This window comes from Penicillium digitatum, chromosome 6 (assembly GCF_016767815.1).
Source record: "Penicillium digitatum chromosome 6, complete sequence".
NCBI lineage: Eukaryota > Fungi > Ascomycota > Eurotiomycetes > Eurotiales > Aspergillaceae > Penicillium > Penicillium digitatum.
Window position 1 is genome coordinate 2,637,002 of NC_089389.1, and position 17,344 is coordinate 2,654,345.

At 49.2% G+C, this 17,344-nt stretch overlaps 6 protein-coding genes across 6 annotated transcripts; 4 read left to right on the forward strand and 2 right to left on the reverse strand.

Moving 5' to 3' along the window:
* Positions 1–2,616: 2,616 nt before the first annotated feature.
* On the reverse strand, positions 2,617–4,175 carry Pdw03_5948 (Short-chain dehydrogenase/reductase SDR; the record flags this gene model as incomplete). Its single annotated transcript, XM_014682942.1, has 4 exons — positions 2,617–3,459; positions 3,510–3,682; positions 3,747–4,086; positions 4,143–4,175. 4 exons carry the CDS (start codon positions 4,173–4,175, stop codon positions 2,617–2,619), a joined length of 1,389 nt encoding a protein of 462 aa, XP_014538428.1.
* A 794-nt stretch (positions 4,176–4,969) lies between these two features.
* Pdw03_5949 (Zinc metallopeptidase, putative) lies at positions 4,970–6,333 on the forward strand (the record flags this gene model as incomplete). Its single annotated transcript, XM_014682943.1, has 2 exons — positions 4,970–5,253; positions 5,307–6,333. The coding sequence occupies 2 exons, from the start codon at positions 4,970–4,972 to the stop codon at positions 6,331–6,333; spliced, it is 1,311 nt and encodes a 436-aa protein (XP_014538429.1).
* A 954-nt stretch (positions 6,334–7,287) lies between these two features.
* Pdw03_5950 (Guanine nucleotide-binding protein, beta subunit) lies at positions 7,288–10,278 on the reverse strand (the record flags this gene model as incomplete). The annotated part of the gene is made up of 3 exons (XM_014682944.1): positions 7,288–9,889; positions 9,952–10,203; positions 10,262–10,278. 3 exons carry the CDS (start codon positions 10,276–10,278, stop codon positions 7,288–7,290), a joined length of 2,871 nt encoding a protein of 956 aa, XP_014538430.1.
* Positions 10,279–10,451: 173 nt separating this feature from the next.
* On the forward strand, positions 10,452–11,737 carry Pdw03_5951 (Actin-related protein 2/3 complex subunit 2; the record flags this gene model as incomplete). The annotated part of the gene is made up of 6 exons (XM_014682945.2): positions 10,452–10,513; positions 10,605–11,133; positions 11,196–11,334; positions 11,390–11,490; positions 11,559–11,607; positions 11,658–11,737. The coding sequence occupies 6 exons, from the start codon at positions 10,452–10,454 to the stop codon at positions 11,735–11,737; spliced, it is 960 nt and encodes a 319-aa protein (XP_014538431.2).
* Positions 11,738–12,322: 585 nt separating this feature from the next.
* On the forward strand, positions 12,323–14,382 carry Pdw03_5952 (actin-related protein 2/3 complex subunit 2; the record flags this gene model as incomplete). The annotated part of the gene is made up of 3 exons (XM_014682946.1): positions 12,323–12,961; positions 13,018–13,245; positions 13,339–14,382. The coding sequence occupies 3 exons, from the start codon at positions 12,323–12,325 to the stop codon at positions 14,380–14,382; spliced, it is 1,911 nt and encodes a 636-aa protein (XP_014538432.1).
* A 1,449-nt stretch (positions 14,383–15,831) lies between these two features.
* Pdw03_5953 (Protein phosphatase 2C-related) lies at positions 15,832–17,252 on the forward strand (the record flags this gene model as incomplete). The annotated part of the gene is made up of 5 exons (XM_066101210.1): positions 15,832–15,837; positions 15,890–16,263; positions 16,329–17,016; positions 17,072–17,160; positions 17,219–17,252. The coding sequence occupies 5 exons, from the start codon at positions 15,832–15,834 to the stop codon at positions 17,250–17,252; spliced, it is 1,191 nt and encodes a 396-aa protein (XP_065958150.1).
* Positions 17,253–17,344: the final 92 nt, after the last annotated feature.

Genomic DNA, 17,344 nt, shown 5'->3' on the forward strand with positions numbered 1-17,344 from the left:
GGGGATAGTCGATTACTCCAACGGGGACTGAATCTTGAACTGAACCTTGGACTATACGATCTCAACAGTATTGGAGCATACCATCCAAAAGAGCATCTTCGGTGCTTCCCTTTGAGCCCCAAGGCCTTCAAAACAATTCCAAGATTTCAATCGGTTGATTATCCTAGTCTATCTCTACAACATGGAAATGCACAGGTGATTTCAATTGGAAGATGTGGGCTCATTAGCCGCAAGTATCAGTTAGCAGTGCATTTTACCAATGTCGTGATAGGCATCTGAATAGTATCAAACGTCCCTTGTATCAAAAGTTAGCCAAAGGCGAGAGTTGAGAATAAGAGGGCCCCTGGTAGATCCCATGATGATGCAAATTCCCATGTGGTTTCTCAAGTCAAGAAGAACGTTTTGGCTAAAAAAAATTTACCCTGAAAAATACTACATCTTGGCAATCGATACGGAGCTAGTAAGATATCGTGTTGGAGATTCAATTTAGAAACCGCATCTTGGCAATACTTGGCAGCCCTAAGCAACACTTAAGTCACCGGCACTTAGCAAAGACAAGTACTCCGTACTTGCCTTGGATGTCTTTCTGGATATTTGCAGGCTCTTTTATCCATTCACAAGCAAAGAACATTCCATTGCAAATCCTTCACAGAAGAAATCGTCTTCCACCGGGGCTTTTTGCGCCCAATATGCCTTAGTGTACATCACCTCACGCTCTCTTTTCATCTGAAACACCAAACCCGTTAGCTTCATGCCGATGGGTTGGAGTCACGCACAACCCTTTCTATTTTCAGCCGGCTCAATCACACTTGTCATAGAAAATCGGCCCCTCTTTTGAATCAACACCTTTCTACCGAGTCCTCCGTATCATATTCTGGGATCGTCGAAATCTCCGAGAAACTGTCTCGGAGTTAGAAGAGAATGGCCGGGGCCGTCAGTTCGTGGAACACGCTAGAGAGGTATCTATGACATCTTTCGATCCAGATACCGGCAATTCACCACAAGCCCGCTCTCGGCAATTGGAAGGCTGTACGTTGAGGGTATCTCGTGATGTCGACGACCTAGCCGTGAAAGGCACTTTTCTAGAGTCTCATTTGACAGATCCCGGTTTGATCTTATACCGCAGCACTCGACCATCTCACATCTTGGTCGAGCTGTCGGAAATCGCGAAGAGACTGGGACCCACATGCCGCCCTCATCACCCGTCTGTGCCATCTGGAACAAGTCGAATTTCTCGTCCGAGACAGTTTTCCACTTTCGTTACAGGAAGCAATATTACAACATCATCCAAAATTTCAGCTAAAACGGTAGTCATCGTAGAACGTGAGCACCGGTGTGCCAAGTTTCAAAAAGCTGGCAACCCTTTAATTCTGGGATCGAATAAGCGATGTGAACCCGGCCATCGATGTCAACAAAGCAAGACGAGATGCTGTCTTTCCTTGTTTTGGCTCCCAAGTTGAAACATCTTCTCTTACAGGAAGATGACAGACGCCATAGACTCCCAATGCCTATGTTGCAGCAAGAATGGCGCAAATTTGCTGTTGCCGCGCAGCCCGTGTCGATATCTTCCTTGCAAACTATTTCAACTGGTTACCTGGGGCCACATGAAGAAATGCTGCTAGGGCTGGCGAATATCGTGTCCCTTCAAATTGATCAGACACTCGACACAGCCGTACTAGCACGGGTGGCTGCGCTTTTGTCCATCCTCCAGTGAATTTGAATCTCGAAAAGTGGACATGGTTGGCGATTTCCAGATCTCAGTACTGATGATGATATTGGAATTGCCGCAATGAAGGCATTCAATTCCCTGAAATACCTGTATCTTCGCAGCTTTTGCAGCGTCTCATCTTTGAAACAATCTTTACAGCACGATGGTCCTTCTCGAAAGGGTCTTATCATTGTACCATGCACGCGGCCTAAGGATAGGACGGGCGAACCCGATTCCGGGTACGAATATCCCTTTGACATACGCCAGCTAGCCAAATCCTATGCTCAGCTGGAAGAACCCCGCCTTCCGATGAAATGATTAGTGGGCCGTCTAGAAGAGGCTGGCATGGTACCCGCACTCCTTCCTTGACGTCGGCGGCCACGGATAGAAGAGCAATCGCGTGACGGGATACTGTTTTGGCGTCTCGGCTGCGGTTCTGGGTTTCGTCCTCGTTTCCTGGGCGCTGCTTCACTTGCATCGCCGTCTGACGCACGGTTTAGTTAAAGCGAGCGAGATGGGATCCGCTGTGCGCGCACGATGTTTTTGCTAGGGCTCTTGTTAGTGAGAATTCGAATGAGATGAAGGGGGTGCCGGTTTGAAGGGAGCCGATGGGTCTGTTTCTTCCTCTGGGGGGGATTGCTTCGGTGGATAGCGATGAGATGACGCTGCAAAAAACCGATGATATCCTACTAGGTCTATGCTAATCTATTAAGTATGCCCACGAGGTACACGCTATGTGTTGAGATGTGATGATGTGATTGACAAAATTAGGCGAGATAGTATCTTCAAGAGCGAAGAGTGTTTCCAACGATACCATGTACTAAACAACGTTATCCAAAGCAAGTGCTCTTAATAGATTAAAAGGGGTGTGCCATGAAGAGAAATGCGTCAGAACATATTACTCGAACTTAAACTCTCTCCCAGCTGGTTTCACTGCCGCTGCCACTCGGGGTGTCGGAGTTCGTCCCATTCCCACTGCGGTACCCCATCATCAATGCAACAAGTCCACTGGGGATCCAGGCCCCGATCAGACTGTACGACCAAGCTCCCCGGCCCGCATACATTACAGGCTTCTTGGACACTTTCCGGCCGAAAAGATCTCGCGAGGTGGGCTCCAAAGCATCCAAAATCGCGTAATGGAGGTTCCGCGCCGGAGATCCGCGTACTGTGCTAGGACCAGCAGAGGCAACCGGGCGCTGCTCAACGCTGGACAGATACTGTGAGGCGTAAAGGGCTCGCTGCTGGGTACTCCATGCGAGGACTTCTGTGCCTGCAAGCTGACGCTGGCCATTGCGGTATGTAGGCCCCAAGTCGATGTTGCCTAGCTGCAGCTCGACGACATCGACATTACCCTGTTCAAGGAGACGAAGTTCCTGGCGAAGCGAGGCTGCGAAGCCTGAGATTGCTCGAGTTGTGGTGACCTCGGGGCCGGCAAATGGTGCGGAAAGGGAGGATGAGATGGAGGGATTGGCAAATATAACAGTGCTATTATTGCTGCGGAGAGTCAGCAGGGGGAGGAATGCCTGCACTGTGAGGATAGGCGAGAGGAGACGGGTGTTGACCGTGTCAGCCCACGATGACGGCGGGATGGTTGCGACAGGGCCTGCGCTATAATTGGGCGATGGGACCACGACAAGGCCGCTCAGTTGGCAGGTGTGCGGAGGCACGCCGGCGATAGGGGACTGTGGTTGAGTGATCAAGGAGCGAAGCTCTTGCAATGAAGGATGGGTTTCGGACGGCGAGGAGGAAGTCTAGCGTACAATATTAGTTGTTTTCTCTCCCATGTAAGAGATATACGAACAGCACTTGCAGCTGTAAGGTCCAACCAGAGAGCCTTGATGTCAACACGGTTCTCGGACCTGATGATATGCTCTTCATCCGCGGAAGATACAGTCACATATACAATATATCCTCGACGTTCCAAATCCATAGCAATAGCCCTTACAATCGGCTCATGTGGCGATCCGGCAACAACTGTAATAGCAGAATTAGCACTCAGATCGCAGTGCAGATCAAATACAGACAACATGGCACATACCAACAATCTCTTTCCTTGCGCCGCTGCTCGCCCTTCTAGCCTTTCTTCGTTTTCCGTGTAATTTTTTGTTTCCATAGTATAAGACAACGCCGGTTCCGATAAAGGCGAGCATGGCCGCCGTCCAGGCGCGATTCTGAGCCATCCAATTTTGGATCCGGTCCGTCAGGCCTTGTGATGACCGGATTCTCGGGGAAACACGAGCCGGACGAACAGTTGGCGGTAGCCATGTCTGCTGGGCTAGCGTATCCTTGATCGCGTGCGCGGCATAGTCGACTTGCCGATCGATCGAGTCTGCGACTTTGAGTGAATACCGCCTTACGTCATGGGGTATAGACGCGAGCTAGATGAGAAAGTATCAGCACCGAAGGCATTCTTTGTCTCTTTCCATATGCTCACGTAGTCAAAAAAGAACTGGTCGTCGCTCGTCATCTTGTTTATTTGAGAAGAAGATGAAAAAAAAACCAAGAGCGAAAGGTTGATCAGATGGATGCTGATAACCCTCTCGGTGTTATCGGAAAAGTCACATGAGCAGTGCTTTGCACATGTTGTAGTTAGAACCGTCAAGGGCGGGGAGTATACAGGACTAGTCATGCACTTTGGGCAATTTCTTTTTATCTTTACACGACGTTGATGCCACTTTCAATTGAAGTAGGGAGAAAGCAGCGAAGTGTTACATTCAATAAATCGCCTTTTTTTACTTGTATTGTTTTTAGGGACTGTGAATAAATATCTGCATGGGAGAGATGCAACTGTTAACGCAAGACCGTGGGAAAAATCATAGTTTTAACAGCTCTAAGCATTGACCTGGAAACAGTAGTTCTGGGATGTTTTTTTAAAAATGGTATACAATACCTTGTTAACAATTGAAAGAACGTCAATCCAATCACAACTATCCACTTAGATGTGTGGCACGTGATCGAATTTACAGCCTGAAAAATCTGGCGTAAATATGTGCCTTGCTTGATCATCAATGCCAGCCATCCATGGATACCCCGAACTTGGGTTTATTCTGGAATTTCCTTCGCTGACTATGTTCCTTTGACTGTTCTTGGCTACCTGTGCCACCATTTGTGTAATGCCATCATTTGGTCATGCTCTGATGGGACATCTTCGTCTTCAGATTCTGGCCCCGGAAGGCTTCCCAACGAAGGTAGAAACATCTCACATGTTCGCGGCCTCCTGTTTTACCGTACCGTCCAAATTCTTTCTCAAAAATCTCGAAAATGCGGGAGCTAGATCCTCTAATCTCAGAATACCGTCATGAAAAGAAACGGCCCCGAGAAGCAGAGGCCCTCTTGATCCTGCGCAAAGTCGCATCGTTGGTTAAACCAATCATGCGACAGCGCGCCTGGAGAGTGGGCGCGCTTTGTGAGTTCTATCCGCAGCAGCGAAACCTGTTGGGTTTGAATGTCAACTCGGGCCAGAAGATTTGTTTAAGGTTGCGGTATTCCTCCGACCAACGGCAATTTCTCCCCATTGAGGAGATCTTGGATACTATGCTTCATGAGTGAGTTATTTCAAATGTAAATACCGCAAAACACAAATTCTGATCAAACCTAGACTCGCCCATAATGTGATTGGTCCTCACAACCAGCAATTTCATGCACTGTGGAATCAACTTCGTGATGAGCATGAGGAGCTAGCCCGAAAAGGCTATACCGGAGAGGGCTTTTTATCTCAAGGAAAGCGTCTGGGTGGCCAAAGAATTCCGCTGGATGAAGCTCGACGTCAGGCTCGTGCTGCTGCCGAGCAGCGAAGGATCCTTGCCAAAAATGCTGGCAAAAAGCTTGGCGGGACCCGCGTACTCCGAGGAACGGATATACGGAAACTAAGGGCTGACGCTGCTCAGCGACGTATTGAAGTGACTCGGGGTTGTGCTTCTGGCACAGACCGAAGCACTGAACTCGCGGAAGAGGCCTCGCATGGGTTCAGAACCCAGGCCGAGGAAGACGACGCAAACGAGCGAGCTATCATGGAGGCCTTTATCGAACTGATACAGGAAGAAGAAAGGGAGAAATACGAGTCTTTGTATGTCCCGCCAAGTCAAGAAAACCCAGCCGGCCCTCGGACGAAGTCATCACCACCTCCCACTGCTTCCGATATCACGCCTGCTATCTCTGAAGCTCTGCCCACGCTTCCAAACGAAGCCCAGCCATCGAAACACGATGAAATTGTTGATCTTACAGCCGATAACAGCTCATACGAGACACCCTGGATCTGCCCAATGTGCACGCTCGAGAACCCGTCTACCTTCCTATGTTGTGATGTTTGTGCAGCAGAACGACCGCCTCCGACTAATACGCTATCTAAACCCACTTCTGGTCGGCATTCGAACCCACCAGAGCGTTTGGAGTCTGGTAACTCGAAGAAAAGGCCTTTGACTTTTGATCGAAAGGAAGGGAATAAAGCAAATCCGGGGGATGCATTTCTTTTCAGGAACCGAACCCGTGCACTCGATACCATCAAGTCCCTGGACCGAAGCGCAGATAAGAAACCTCTTGGGTGGGTTTGCATCTCGTGCAGTAGCTTCATGGAAACCCAGTGGTGGACATGCTCTTGCTGTGGGACCATGAAGCCGTCCTCTTGAGCAGATCTCGAGATGCTTTACCACCACATGCCTTTAAAGTACTGGAGGAATCATGAACGTTATGAAATAAATACCCGTATGATAATGAATCTTGATTGAATATTAAATAGTCAATAAATCTCAATCCAATTTCCATGTCGATAACCCAGGGGTATAGCCCCGTGCAAAATCAACACGTGACCAAATGACTAAGACAGATCCACCGGGCCAAATTTTTCTCACAAAACTCCAAACTGAACTCTTCCACTTCTCCAGCTCCAACCAACACCAAAATCCAGCGTGGTCCAAGGCCAATATATGCAATTGGCCTTCGGTAAATACTGGAATAACACACCAATAGGTATGTTGCACCAAATTCCCCTGACCGGACCACAATCGAAGTAAAGAAACAACGATCATCGCATCAAAAAGACTCTATTATGATGAGATTCGCATTAGAACCGGAATTTTAATAGGAAGAGCCGGAAGAGGTATGGCAGGGGCTGAAATCCCTGTCGTCGATGCTTACATTGGTTCTCCTGAGTAGAGTCTTCGGATGCTTGTCGTTTCTTTTCTGAGCTGTGGTCTTGGAAGTATCAACGTGTCGTTGCTTGGAGCAAATCGCTAATGATGTCTCTTTGCAATGCAGATTTCAGATTGAATTTCCAATATCCTCGAGGGCTAGGATTGTTGCTTGTGGAGAGTATAATAGTCAGACCAATTGAATGCATTCCTTCTTCCAAAACCTTGAAATTGAAAAACTTCTGTTTTGAAACTTGAGAATATAATTATCCCGGAGAAAAGATTATATTTTACTTCGAAATTGAACTATCATACATCCCTTTTATTCTCTTCAACTCCCGAGGATATAAAACTTTTTTATGGAAAACAAGACAGAGAAGACCTCCAAGGTAACAAGGTCGAAAATGATCATAACGCCAGTAGACATGCTTGTACACCAACCTATTCCTAAACTCAGGCAACGCTGACAAACTGGCGCTTCTTGCCAGTGCCCTTGGAGGTCTGTTGCTCCTCCCAAGTATCCTCATCAACGTAGTCCGTGGTACTTTGTTCGCGGATTTGGTTGCCAATGAACTGCAGCGCAGAAAGGTTGAAGCCCATTTCGTCCTTCTGACGGGCAAGGACCCGACGAAGCGATACCCGAATGCTGTCAAGCATAGGACGCATCATCTTGCTGGCAACAATCTGGCGGTGGTGGGTTTTCAGGATGAAGAACAACACACGGCAGGTGAGGGGCACGTTCCATTCGCGATCGGCCCAGATATTGAGGAAGGTGAAGAGAGCGGAGAGTTTAGAGAATGGCAGAACCAAAAGGGCGTCCTGAAGGGCAGCTGCGGGGATCTTCTGGACAGTGTTCAGAACGTGCTGCTCGGCGGAGACGTTGTTGAGAGCTAAATAGACGGGGTTACGATCTGGCGCGGCGGCGTTGGGGTTGGCAGCCTTGACCTTGCGCCAGTCGCGTACGACTTCAAGATCCTCGAGGCCTAGTTCCAGAGCTTCCATGATCTTTTCTCCCGCCATCAGAGTGCCAGTCGTCTGCTTACCCGCATCGACGGCCTCGGCCTTCTCGCCGTCTTCACCGTCTTCCTCCTGCTCGAGAGATGCAGTGAGCGTGCTGTCATAAGCCTCTTCCATCTCCTTCTCTCGCTCTTCCTCCAGGAACAACGGCTCGTCGGTTTGTTGCCAAATGCGGATGCTCTTGTCGTGACTGGCACTGACAATGAAGTCACCTGTGTGACTCATGGCAAGTGCCCAGATTTCACCGTGGTGGCCAACGAGGCGCTGGATTTGTTCGAACTTGTCACCGTCCCAATATTTGATGATACGGTCCTTGCTTGCACTGAAAAAGTTGTGACCGTTTCCATCCTTGTTGTGAGGAACAAATGCCACTGCCATGATACTGTCCTCGTGGGCCAAGAAGGCCTTGTGACAGTCACCAAAATCCAAACCCCAGAGTCGAACAGTCTTATCAGCCGAGCAAGTGACAATTAGTTTGCTATCATAGGAAATATCCATGCTCAGGACAGGAAGTTTGTGTCCGTAAAGGTTCAGGAATAGCTTCAGCGAATCGACGAAGAAGACCTTCACGGTGTTGTCTAAGAGAGAAACAGCCAAAAGTCGTGCATCCGGAGAGAAACGAAGGTTCAAGATATCGTCGTTAACCTTCAGCGTCCTTGTGTGTGCCAGCTTGAGGCGGGGGGTGGTACGTTTGGTTCCCGGGATCTCCTCCTGGACAACCTGGAAATTCCAAAACTTGGCTGTCTTGTCTGCACTTCCACTCACCATAGACTTGCCATCGGGGTGCACATGAAGTGACCACACGGGTCCGTCGTGGGCTTTAATAGTGTCGAGCAAAGTTGAGGATGCGATATCAAACACCTCCAGTTCTCCGTTCTTGTTGCCAACAACGACAATCTTATCACCAGGAAGGAATGCAGAACACAGGGAATACCCACACTCAAGTGTTCGTAGGCAGCTTTCGGTGCGAACGTTCCAGATCTTCAGAGTGCCATTCGAAGCGGAGGCAAGCATTCGGTCGTCGGAGCTCAATGCGATCGACCGGATATCTGTTCGGTGACCAGGAATGTCCACTGCCAAGATTCGAGTGTAGTCTGGATCCTCGCTGTCGGCAGTCTTCTTGTTCGCTGGCACAATGCTGTAGGCCTCAAGCTGGTTGTTTGTTGTTGCGGCGAGGAGGTTCAAGCCACTTGACTTGTTGGTCATCCAGTCAAACGAACGAACCTTTCCACCAGTTCGCACAATTACGTGCTGGACAAAGACTTCAGATACAGGAGCAGCGGAAACATCCTCAGACTTGTCGTTGTCCTCTTCCGGTCCGGTTTCCTCGGAGCGAGCCTCCTTCTCCTTTCTTCTCTTCTTCTTCCGGGCCAAACTCTTTTGTACCTCCGACTGAGATCGAATGCGCCAAACTTCGACCGACTTGTCGGAACCGTGAAATCCAACGTAATCTGAGCGGGGGTGGAATCGGATGCCAAGTGTGCGATCCTTGCCATGTCGGTAGAAAGTTCCTCGTTCGTTGAGAATTCGGCGACCATCCGCGCCCACCTTCTCCTTGGAAATCTCCATCATAGCCGCCTCGTCAATGGACCAGACCCTGAGTTCACCATCATTGCCGGCTGTGATACATCCGCCCTGATCAGGCGAAAGGCCCAAGCTCCAGCACTCGCCATTTGATTGTGCCACGTGTGTTTCAATGCAGTGCTGAGAGGAAAGATCCCAGACTTTGATCAGTGCATCCTTTCCGGTGGTCAAGAGAAACCCTGAGTGTTCATTCAATCCAGAAGAAGTGAGTAATTCTGGGGAGGGAAATAGGAAGTGTAGTGATGTGATTTGATCGGTGTGTCCGCGAAGTCTGAAAAGACCGGTCTCAGTGATCAAATCCCAGAGGATGATATCGGTGTCTTTTGAGCCACTGGCCAGGCGCACGCCTGCGTTGTCGAAAGCCAGCTTAGTGACGGCGGATTTGTGACCGTTGAAGGAAATAATGACCGTGGCGGTGCGCGAATCCCAAAGACGAATACTTCCATCCTCGTAGCTGAAACGGGACAAAGAAGTTAGAAAAAATCTTCCAACGAGGTCACACCGGAGAACACTCACCCAACTGCGAAGATATCTTCATCTGTCATGCTCTGAGTGACCACACTAACCTGCGCTCTGCAAGCAGAATCGCGCCATCTTCCAAGAAGTTCTCCCTTCTTAACATCCCAGCACAACACTTCCTCACTTGCGCCGACAATGGCACGTCCAGCGCCCGTCTGGCGTGCAATGCCGGTCTGGTCATCTTTGGCCCAAACCGCATTCGAAGACGCCGAGGCGACGAGCCCGAATGTATTCGAGTGCTCGAATTTACTGTTAGAATGTTAGCACTCAGATCCGATTATTCTAAGTCACTAAAAATTGCACGTACAAGTATGATTTCACCATCGTTCAGGGTGGATGGGAAAATTTTTGGAATCTCCGATTGCTATCGATAGGACAAAATTAGTACGGGCGGTGACAGCGACCTCTACGGCTCCCCTCCACCGCCCATGACGATCACGGGCAACTTCACAACAGCCACCCACCTCCACTGTATACCAACCATTGTACTGCCCGTCATGCTTCTTTTAGATTATCAGAATGCTCTGATCCAGTCGCTCCTTACGGAACGTTTTTCTGGGTATGCTTTGATCCTCTCCCCCGCACTGTGATCCCGCGCATTGTATACACATCACCCCGAAGCAGACACCCGGCTAACAAGCTGAACTCAGAGCCACCCCTGTATCCATTGACCAAGTGGTTTCCGACTTCGATGGTGTGACATTTCACCTCTCTACTCCCGAGTCAAAGACGAAGATCCTCATCTCGATCAATGTGAAATGCTACAAGGAACTGGTTCAGTACGGAGCTCAGGAGGTGTTGGAGAGAGAATATGGTCCCTACATCGTGTCTCCGGAGCCGGGCTACGACTTTTCAGTGCAAATTGATCTTGAAAACTTGCCCGCAGAGGAGGAGGCCCGCAATGATCTGATAATGAAGCTTGCCCTCCTGAAACGGAACGCAATGGCTGCTCCTTTTGAGAAAGCATTTGACGACTTCAACAAGCTCGCCGAGGAGGCTTCCAGGTACACTTCAGAGTCAGCACCACAGGGTATCCAGGAGGGCGGTGAAGTTATGGCGATTCACTACCGTGAAGAGGAGGCCATCTATATCAAAGCCAACTGGGACCGAGTCACGGTGATTTTTAGCACCGTGTTCCGCGAAGAGACCGACCGGATCTTTGGCAAGGTCTTCCTGCAGGTTCGTGCTTTGTCACCATTGGTCCGTAGATTCACGCGGAGCCCCTTACTAACAGCCTATAGGAATTCGTGGACGCCCGGCGACGTGTCTTGACGCTCCAGAATGCCCCTCAAGTCCTATTCCGTAACGACCCTCCCCTTGAGCTTGCCAATGTGCCTGGTCTGAATGCTACTGGAGGCGAAGTTAGCTATGTCACCTTTGGTATGAATGCAAAATGCGCCATTAATTTTCATCTTAGTACTGACTCGGCCTGCAGTTCTGTTCCCTCGACACCTGACCCCGCAGCGTCGTTATGAAAACATCTCTCACATCCAAACCTTCCGTGACTACTTCCACTACCACATCAAAGCCTCCAAGGTATGCGGTTTCTCCTGATCTTTTGTTTAGATGATAGCCAGGAATTGATGACTAAACATTTATTGCAGGCCTATATTCACACTCGAATGAGGAAGAGAACAGCGGATTTCCTTCAGGGTACGTATCATCCGGGCAGAGATAACATATTCACTGCTAACACACAACAGTGCTCAACCGAGCTCGGCCGGAGAATGAAGAACGTGAGCGTAAGACTGCTAGTGGCCGCACGTTCCGAGTGCAGGGTTAGAGCTTCTCGAATTTCTTTGTTTGTCTGAGCCAATTCAATTCTATTGTTTACATTCTTTCCTTGGCCACATGCTCTCTAGCAACAAATCTATCAGTAAGCGGTCTTTGAAAGGCGCTGCTAGTAGACAGTTTCGGGTCCATGTGAGATTCCAAAATTGACAAACATCAAGCATTTGGAGGCGCTTAAGGGGTTTAAGGTTTATCTGTTTGCGCCGTGTCACCCAAATTCACGAAAACACCAGCCGCTTCCATTGTTAGGACGTTCTTCTGCGCATGTGCCTACCCTACGAAGAATTGAACCGCGGGCCCAGTCGCGTTTCCTGCGGTTCTTTGTTTGGTTTTCTTCTTCTTTTCCTATCTAGGCATGTTACCTTTTTTTCCCCTCATGCTATTGATGGTTCTAAGCTTTTCTGCGTTGCGCGGTGAGTCGCGCCTACCCATTGTGGACCGTTCGTGGACTTTACCTAGAAAATCACGAACTGAATAGTATAATAGAAAACATAAATACCCCAGTACTTGATCTCATGTCTCTTCTTTCTACAACAAACGTTTATTCTTCTAAAATTTGTTGCAGTGAAAGTACAACATGGCGTCCAAGACAGGTCGATGGGGAGTTGCTCTCTCCAAACTACGAAAGACGCAACTGCCACCTGCACCCCAGCCTACACGTGAGAAAGAGACTCCCGATGAGCTTTTCCAGGACAAGCTTGTCTATCCTCGTTTCCAGCGCCCTGTCTCGGACGATTCCCCCGTTTATTCTGAACTCATGTTCCCACCCACTCCTCTCCCAACCGTTCCCATGGCGTCCGATTCCAATCTAAATCCTCTAGCAATGGCTTCTACCATCTCCCAGGCTCGCTTGAATGCTCTGCACTCAGGAAAAGACTTGGAGTTGTTTTTCCAACGGGGTAAGGACTGTATAGATGCTTATGCCCAGGCCACCAAAGCCATGATGGAAGATGCATGTGCCCGTGTCAAAGATGGAGAGGATCCTCCATATGAAGAAATTGAACAGTTGAAGTGGCGCTTCTTCAGATACTGCCAGACAATTGTCGAGGAAGCATTGTCTCTGATCGCAGGCGGTGCCACCAACCACCCCCGGCAGGCCAGCAACTCGACCATGCCTTCGATGGTCTCCTCGGCTTCAACCAAGACTGGATCTGAGCCAAAAACTCCCTTGGAAATTAGCTCGTTTGATGACAGACTGGAATTTTCTGGGGCTTTGGTAAGTTCCATAAACTAGTTTCACTTTGGGAATGATTTGACCCTGACCTGTGATAGCTCGATTCTAGCGGCCAGGGCCGCCTTCGTCTCTACACCGTGAGCAGCGACGAATGGGTCATGGTCCCATCAATGCCCTCGCCCACATCTCCAGCTAATGTTGTAGCTCCTGAGCTCATGGATCCTGTTGAGGAATCGATTCATTTCGGTGTCATCGTGCGTATTTTCGGCAAGCTGTACACAATCTCGAAGATGATGGAGACAATTACCCAGTATTACGGTGCGGAGGTATGTCTTGAGATTACAAATTTACCTTTACCCTATACTTTGATTCTTTACTTCTTGGAAATACAACCGCTAACACTGAGTTTCTCCTCTTAGCCCGACAACTCCAAGACCGGTCTGCCATGCTGGATCAAACGCAGCGAGCAAAACGTGCGCACCCAGAAGATGGCTGTGCTGATTGATACTGTCGAGAACCTCTATTATGCCCTCTATGCCCGCATTACGATTGAGCTGGCCAGCATTGAGCTCTGCGGTTCCTTCCGAATCGACACTAGTGCACTGCGAGTCGAGCTTCCATACCTTATGCCAGAGGCTGATCATCTCTACCGCATCGTTCTAGCGTTCAAGAATGTGCTGAACTCTCCCGAAATTTGCGCTATTCGTCGGATGGACGTCATCGCCCACTTCCAACAGGGGTATATCAATCAGCTTGCGAAGAAAAAGCAAAGTAAGGACGAGTTGCTCTCCTTTGACCCCCTCGCATATCGCCCTTTCGCGTTGAGAACTGTCTCTTACCGGCACGGATCCTACTGTGAGAAATGGAAAGAGTTCATTCCATTCTTCGACTCCATCCCAGCAGAGACTATGGCAACACTGTCGGAGAAGTATCTCACCATGACTCCAGTCATTATGCCACCTGACAACATTCCATTCGTGGAGCTTCCATGGATCCACTCAGGGCAGGTGGGAAAGGCTGCCTTGGAGAAGGAGGTTCAGAACGATTACCTTTTGCTCCACGCCGCCCAAACGCAGGACACAACCATCGGAGAAGAACGCAAGAAGGGGATTAACCCTGATCTCTACCACTTTGCCAGGAAACGAAAGTGCATTTGCAAGTCGATCTGTGGATGTTCCTGGGAGTGTACCCAAGAGGTGCAGCGCCCTTGTCCTTGTGCGGAACGCCATGTACGCATCATGTTGACCAAGCGTCTTCTTGCGCACAGATGGGATGGACCTGCTTTCGCCATAACTGCTTCTACCACTGCTCGCATGTTCTTCGATGGTTTAGCTCAACTCAGACGTGATGTTGACGCTACGGATATTGCCAATGAATTGGACCGTGCTTTTGAGTTGTTTTCTCTGTTGATTTCCAAGGAACGCGGGATAACCTACAGGGAAGACTTCCCAGCAAGCTTCTAAAATCGCAGTCCTGTCACTACATTCACGACTTACGATTGCAACTACGACTACGATTCACGATTCACAAATTACAAATTACCATTCAGTCTATGAGCTACAACGATAATTCAAATGGAGGAAGGGTTCTCAGAAGACTGGGCATTCTGAGAATTATCCCAAAGGAATTCACTCTGCAGCACAAAAACGACCAACCAAAAAATCATGCAAACGACGAAAAAAACGGTGTTTTTTAAAAAAAAAAATTAACCCTTAAAATGTGACAATGGAAAGAAGAAAAGCTTCGTCGGCCCCACCGGGAAAGTGTTCGTTGAGGAGAGGCCATCGAAGGGAGGTCTTGGGAGGAACCCAAAGGGCGAACTACACCATTTGACAGATATCGAAAACTGACCAGGAGCCATCTCATTTATTTGATGAAGCGATCACGAGAGGTCTACATATCCAGTCTCGAAATGAAATTGATTCAGCTCCAGCTGCTACCTAATGTTTCGTACAGACTCGCCTATCCCATTTCCGACTCAACCTCAGATGGCTGTACCTTCAGGAACCCACCACAAGCGATACATTTTGGATCACCCGGCTTTTCGGAACTACCATGGTAATAGTAACTCCGTACACCTCGTCGTATCTAACCTTGGAACGTCCACGGTGTTCACAGTATCTTCGGGCATTTTGGAGTATCACTCGGCTCCAGCCAGCTTGAAAATTGGCATCAAGCCGACTCACATGCTTCTCAAGCGAATAGTCCTATAGTGGACATATAGATCACTCCTTACTAACGTGTGCCTTTTACAGTCCATTTGAGGGCAATTTTGCGCCTCCTCGTTGACTTGGCTGGTTGCATTGGAAATAATGAGTTTGCCCTTAATTCTGTTCTGGGACATAGATGTCAATTTAGTGAGATCAAGAACTGTTGGATAAGAGGATTTTATCTCAAGGGGTATATAGACAAGTTTTGAGGCGATCATTGGATCGGCAGGGACATATGTACAAGTCAACATAGCCCTAAGAGCCGCAGGTTTTCGTGTCAGCGACTATTATAATGGAAAATTAGGTGAATTTTGGACGAATTTAACAAATCTGACAGAAAAAGGAAAACATATGAGCATGTAAAGGATGATAAATGCCAGGGATTCCGGGATTTGAACATTTTTACGTTCTCAGAGAAACTCCGTAGTGCAAGGCACAGTCGGCGGCGCAGACCAGTGAAATCTTCGAGACCTTCTCGGCCTTTCATCGGTGAGTCGCATTTTTCTTTTCTCTGTGCCTTCAAGCCCGGGCCTGAGTCAACAATTGTTTTTATGCGATATCTTCATATTATCTCTCTTCATTTCTTTACTTTTCATGCCTTAATGCCCCAGAACCCCTTCGCCGAGCCCATCTTGGTGCACAGAGAGCCAAGTTAGGGATGGTGACCAAGGCAGCGTCCGCGTCATATTTATTATTGTCACCATGGACGTCCGTTAGCAAGTGGATCACGAATATAAGCATAAATCAAGCCCCGATCCAGGGTGCCCGCCTCCGACAACCGAGCACCGCACGGCTATACCACGCGGCAGTGTGGCCCTCCTACGGCATCACCACTCCCGTCCCCGACCAACCATTCGTTGTCCCAAAATCGCCCTTTCGATTCGAGACTGGCTACGCTTTATGTGCTAAACGACCCTCACGACCCTTCCCTCCGCCTTTCCTGTCCCCACCCTCTTCATCCTTCTCGGATCCTTTGACAACACACGGACTCAGCCAGGATAAGAGATTATCCGTCAAGGGCGAGCTAGTCCGCGGCCTGAACAATGGAGACGATGCCATTGTCGTCGCGGAGAATTTCATAGGCGTCGACGATGGCGTAGGTGCCTGGGCTACAAAACCTCGGGGCCATGCTGCGTGAGTGGTCTCAATCTCAATTTGCGTCATGCCGCCATCGCTGACTTTTTCATTTTCAAATAAAGACTCTGGTCTAGACTCCTTTTACACTTCTGGGCCCTCGAGATCGAAAAGAATGTCGACCACCGCACGTCTACCCTCGACCCGGTCGGATACTTGCAGCATGCTTACGAGGAGACCTTGCGGGCAACTACATCTCCTACCGAGTGGCTCGGCACGACAACCTCGACCACTGCCATACTACACTGGACCAAGGAACAAGACGGCACACAGAAGCCACTGCTGTACGTTACGAACCTGGGTGATTGTAAAGTCCTCGTGATTAGACCCAGCGAGAAGAAAGTCCTATTTCGCACTGCAGAGCAGTGGCATTGGTTCGATTGTCCCGTGCAGCTTGGAACAAACAGCACCGACACACCTCGGAAAGATGCAGTCTTGTCCAAAATTGCGGTACAGGAAGACGATGTTGTCCTGGCCCTCTCTGATGGCGTCATGGACAACCTCTGGGAACATGAGGTCCTGAAAATCGTTGTGGACAGTATCGAAAAATGGAAGGAAGGGCGCGCGGTGCCAATGAAAGTTGCGCAGTACTCTCCTCTGTCTGACGATCGCAATGTCTATGTCGCCCGGGAACTGCTTAATGCTGCTCTGACAATTGCCCGGGATCCCTTTGCAGAGAGTCCCTTTATGGAGAAGGCGGTGGATGAGGGACTGGCCATTGAAGGAGGCAAAATGGACGATATCTCCGTCGTGGTCGCGTCCTGCAAGAAAAGTGATGAATGAAAGGCAGCCATTGGTTTTCGATGAGACTCTCCTTCACGAACATCCACCCATCTTGAACGGCGCCTGTCTCGGACTTGCGCGAGTTGTCATTGATACCGAGTTTCGGACCACGAGGCAGGTTTTAATTTCCCGTCTAGCATATATGCCAGATGCTCATACTCACCGCAAAAAGCTTGTTCGCCTACATTGCTATTGCGCAGCTTTGATACCTTGCAAGTGTCGGATCAGGACCGAGGCATGTTGCAATCAAACAGCCACAACACCAAACCCCGGAAAAATGAATTTCATGCCAGCTGGA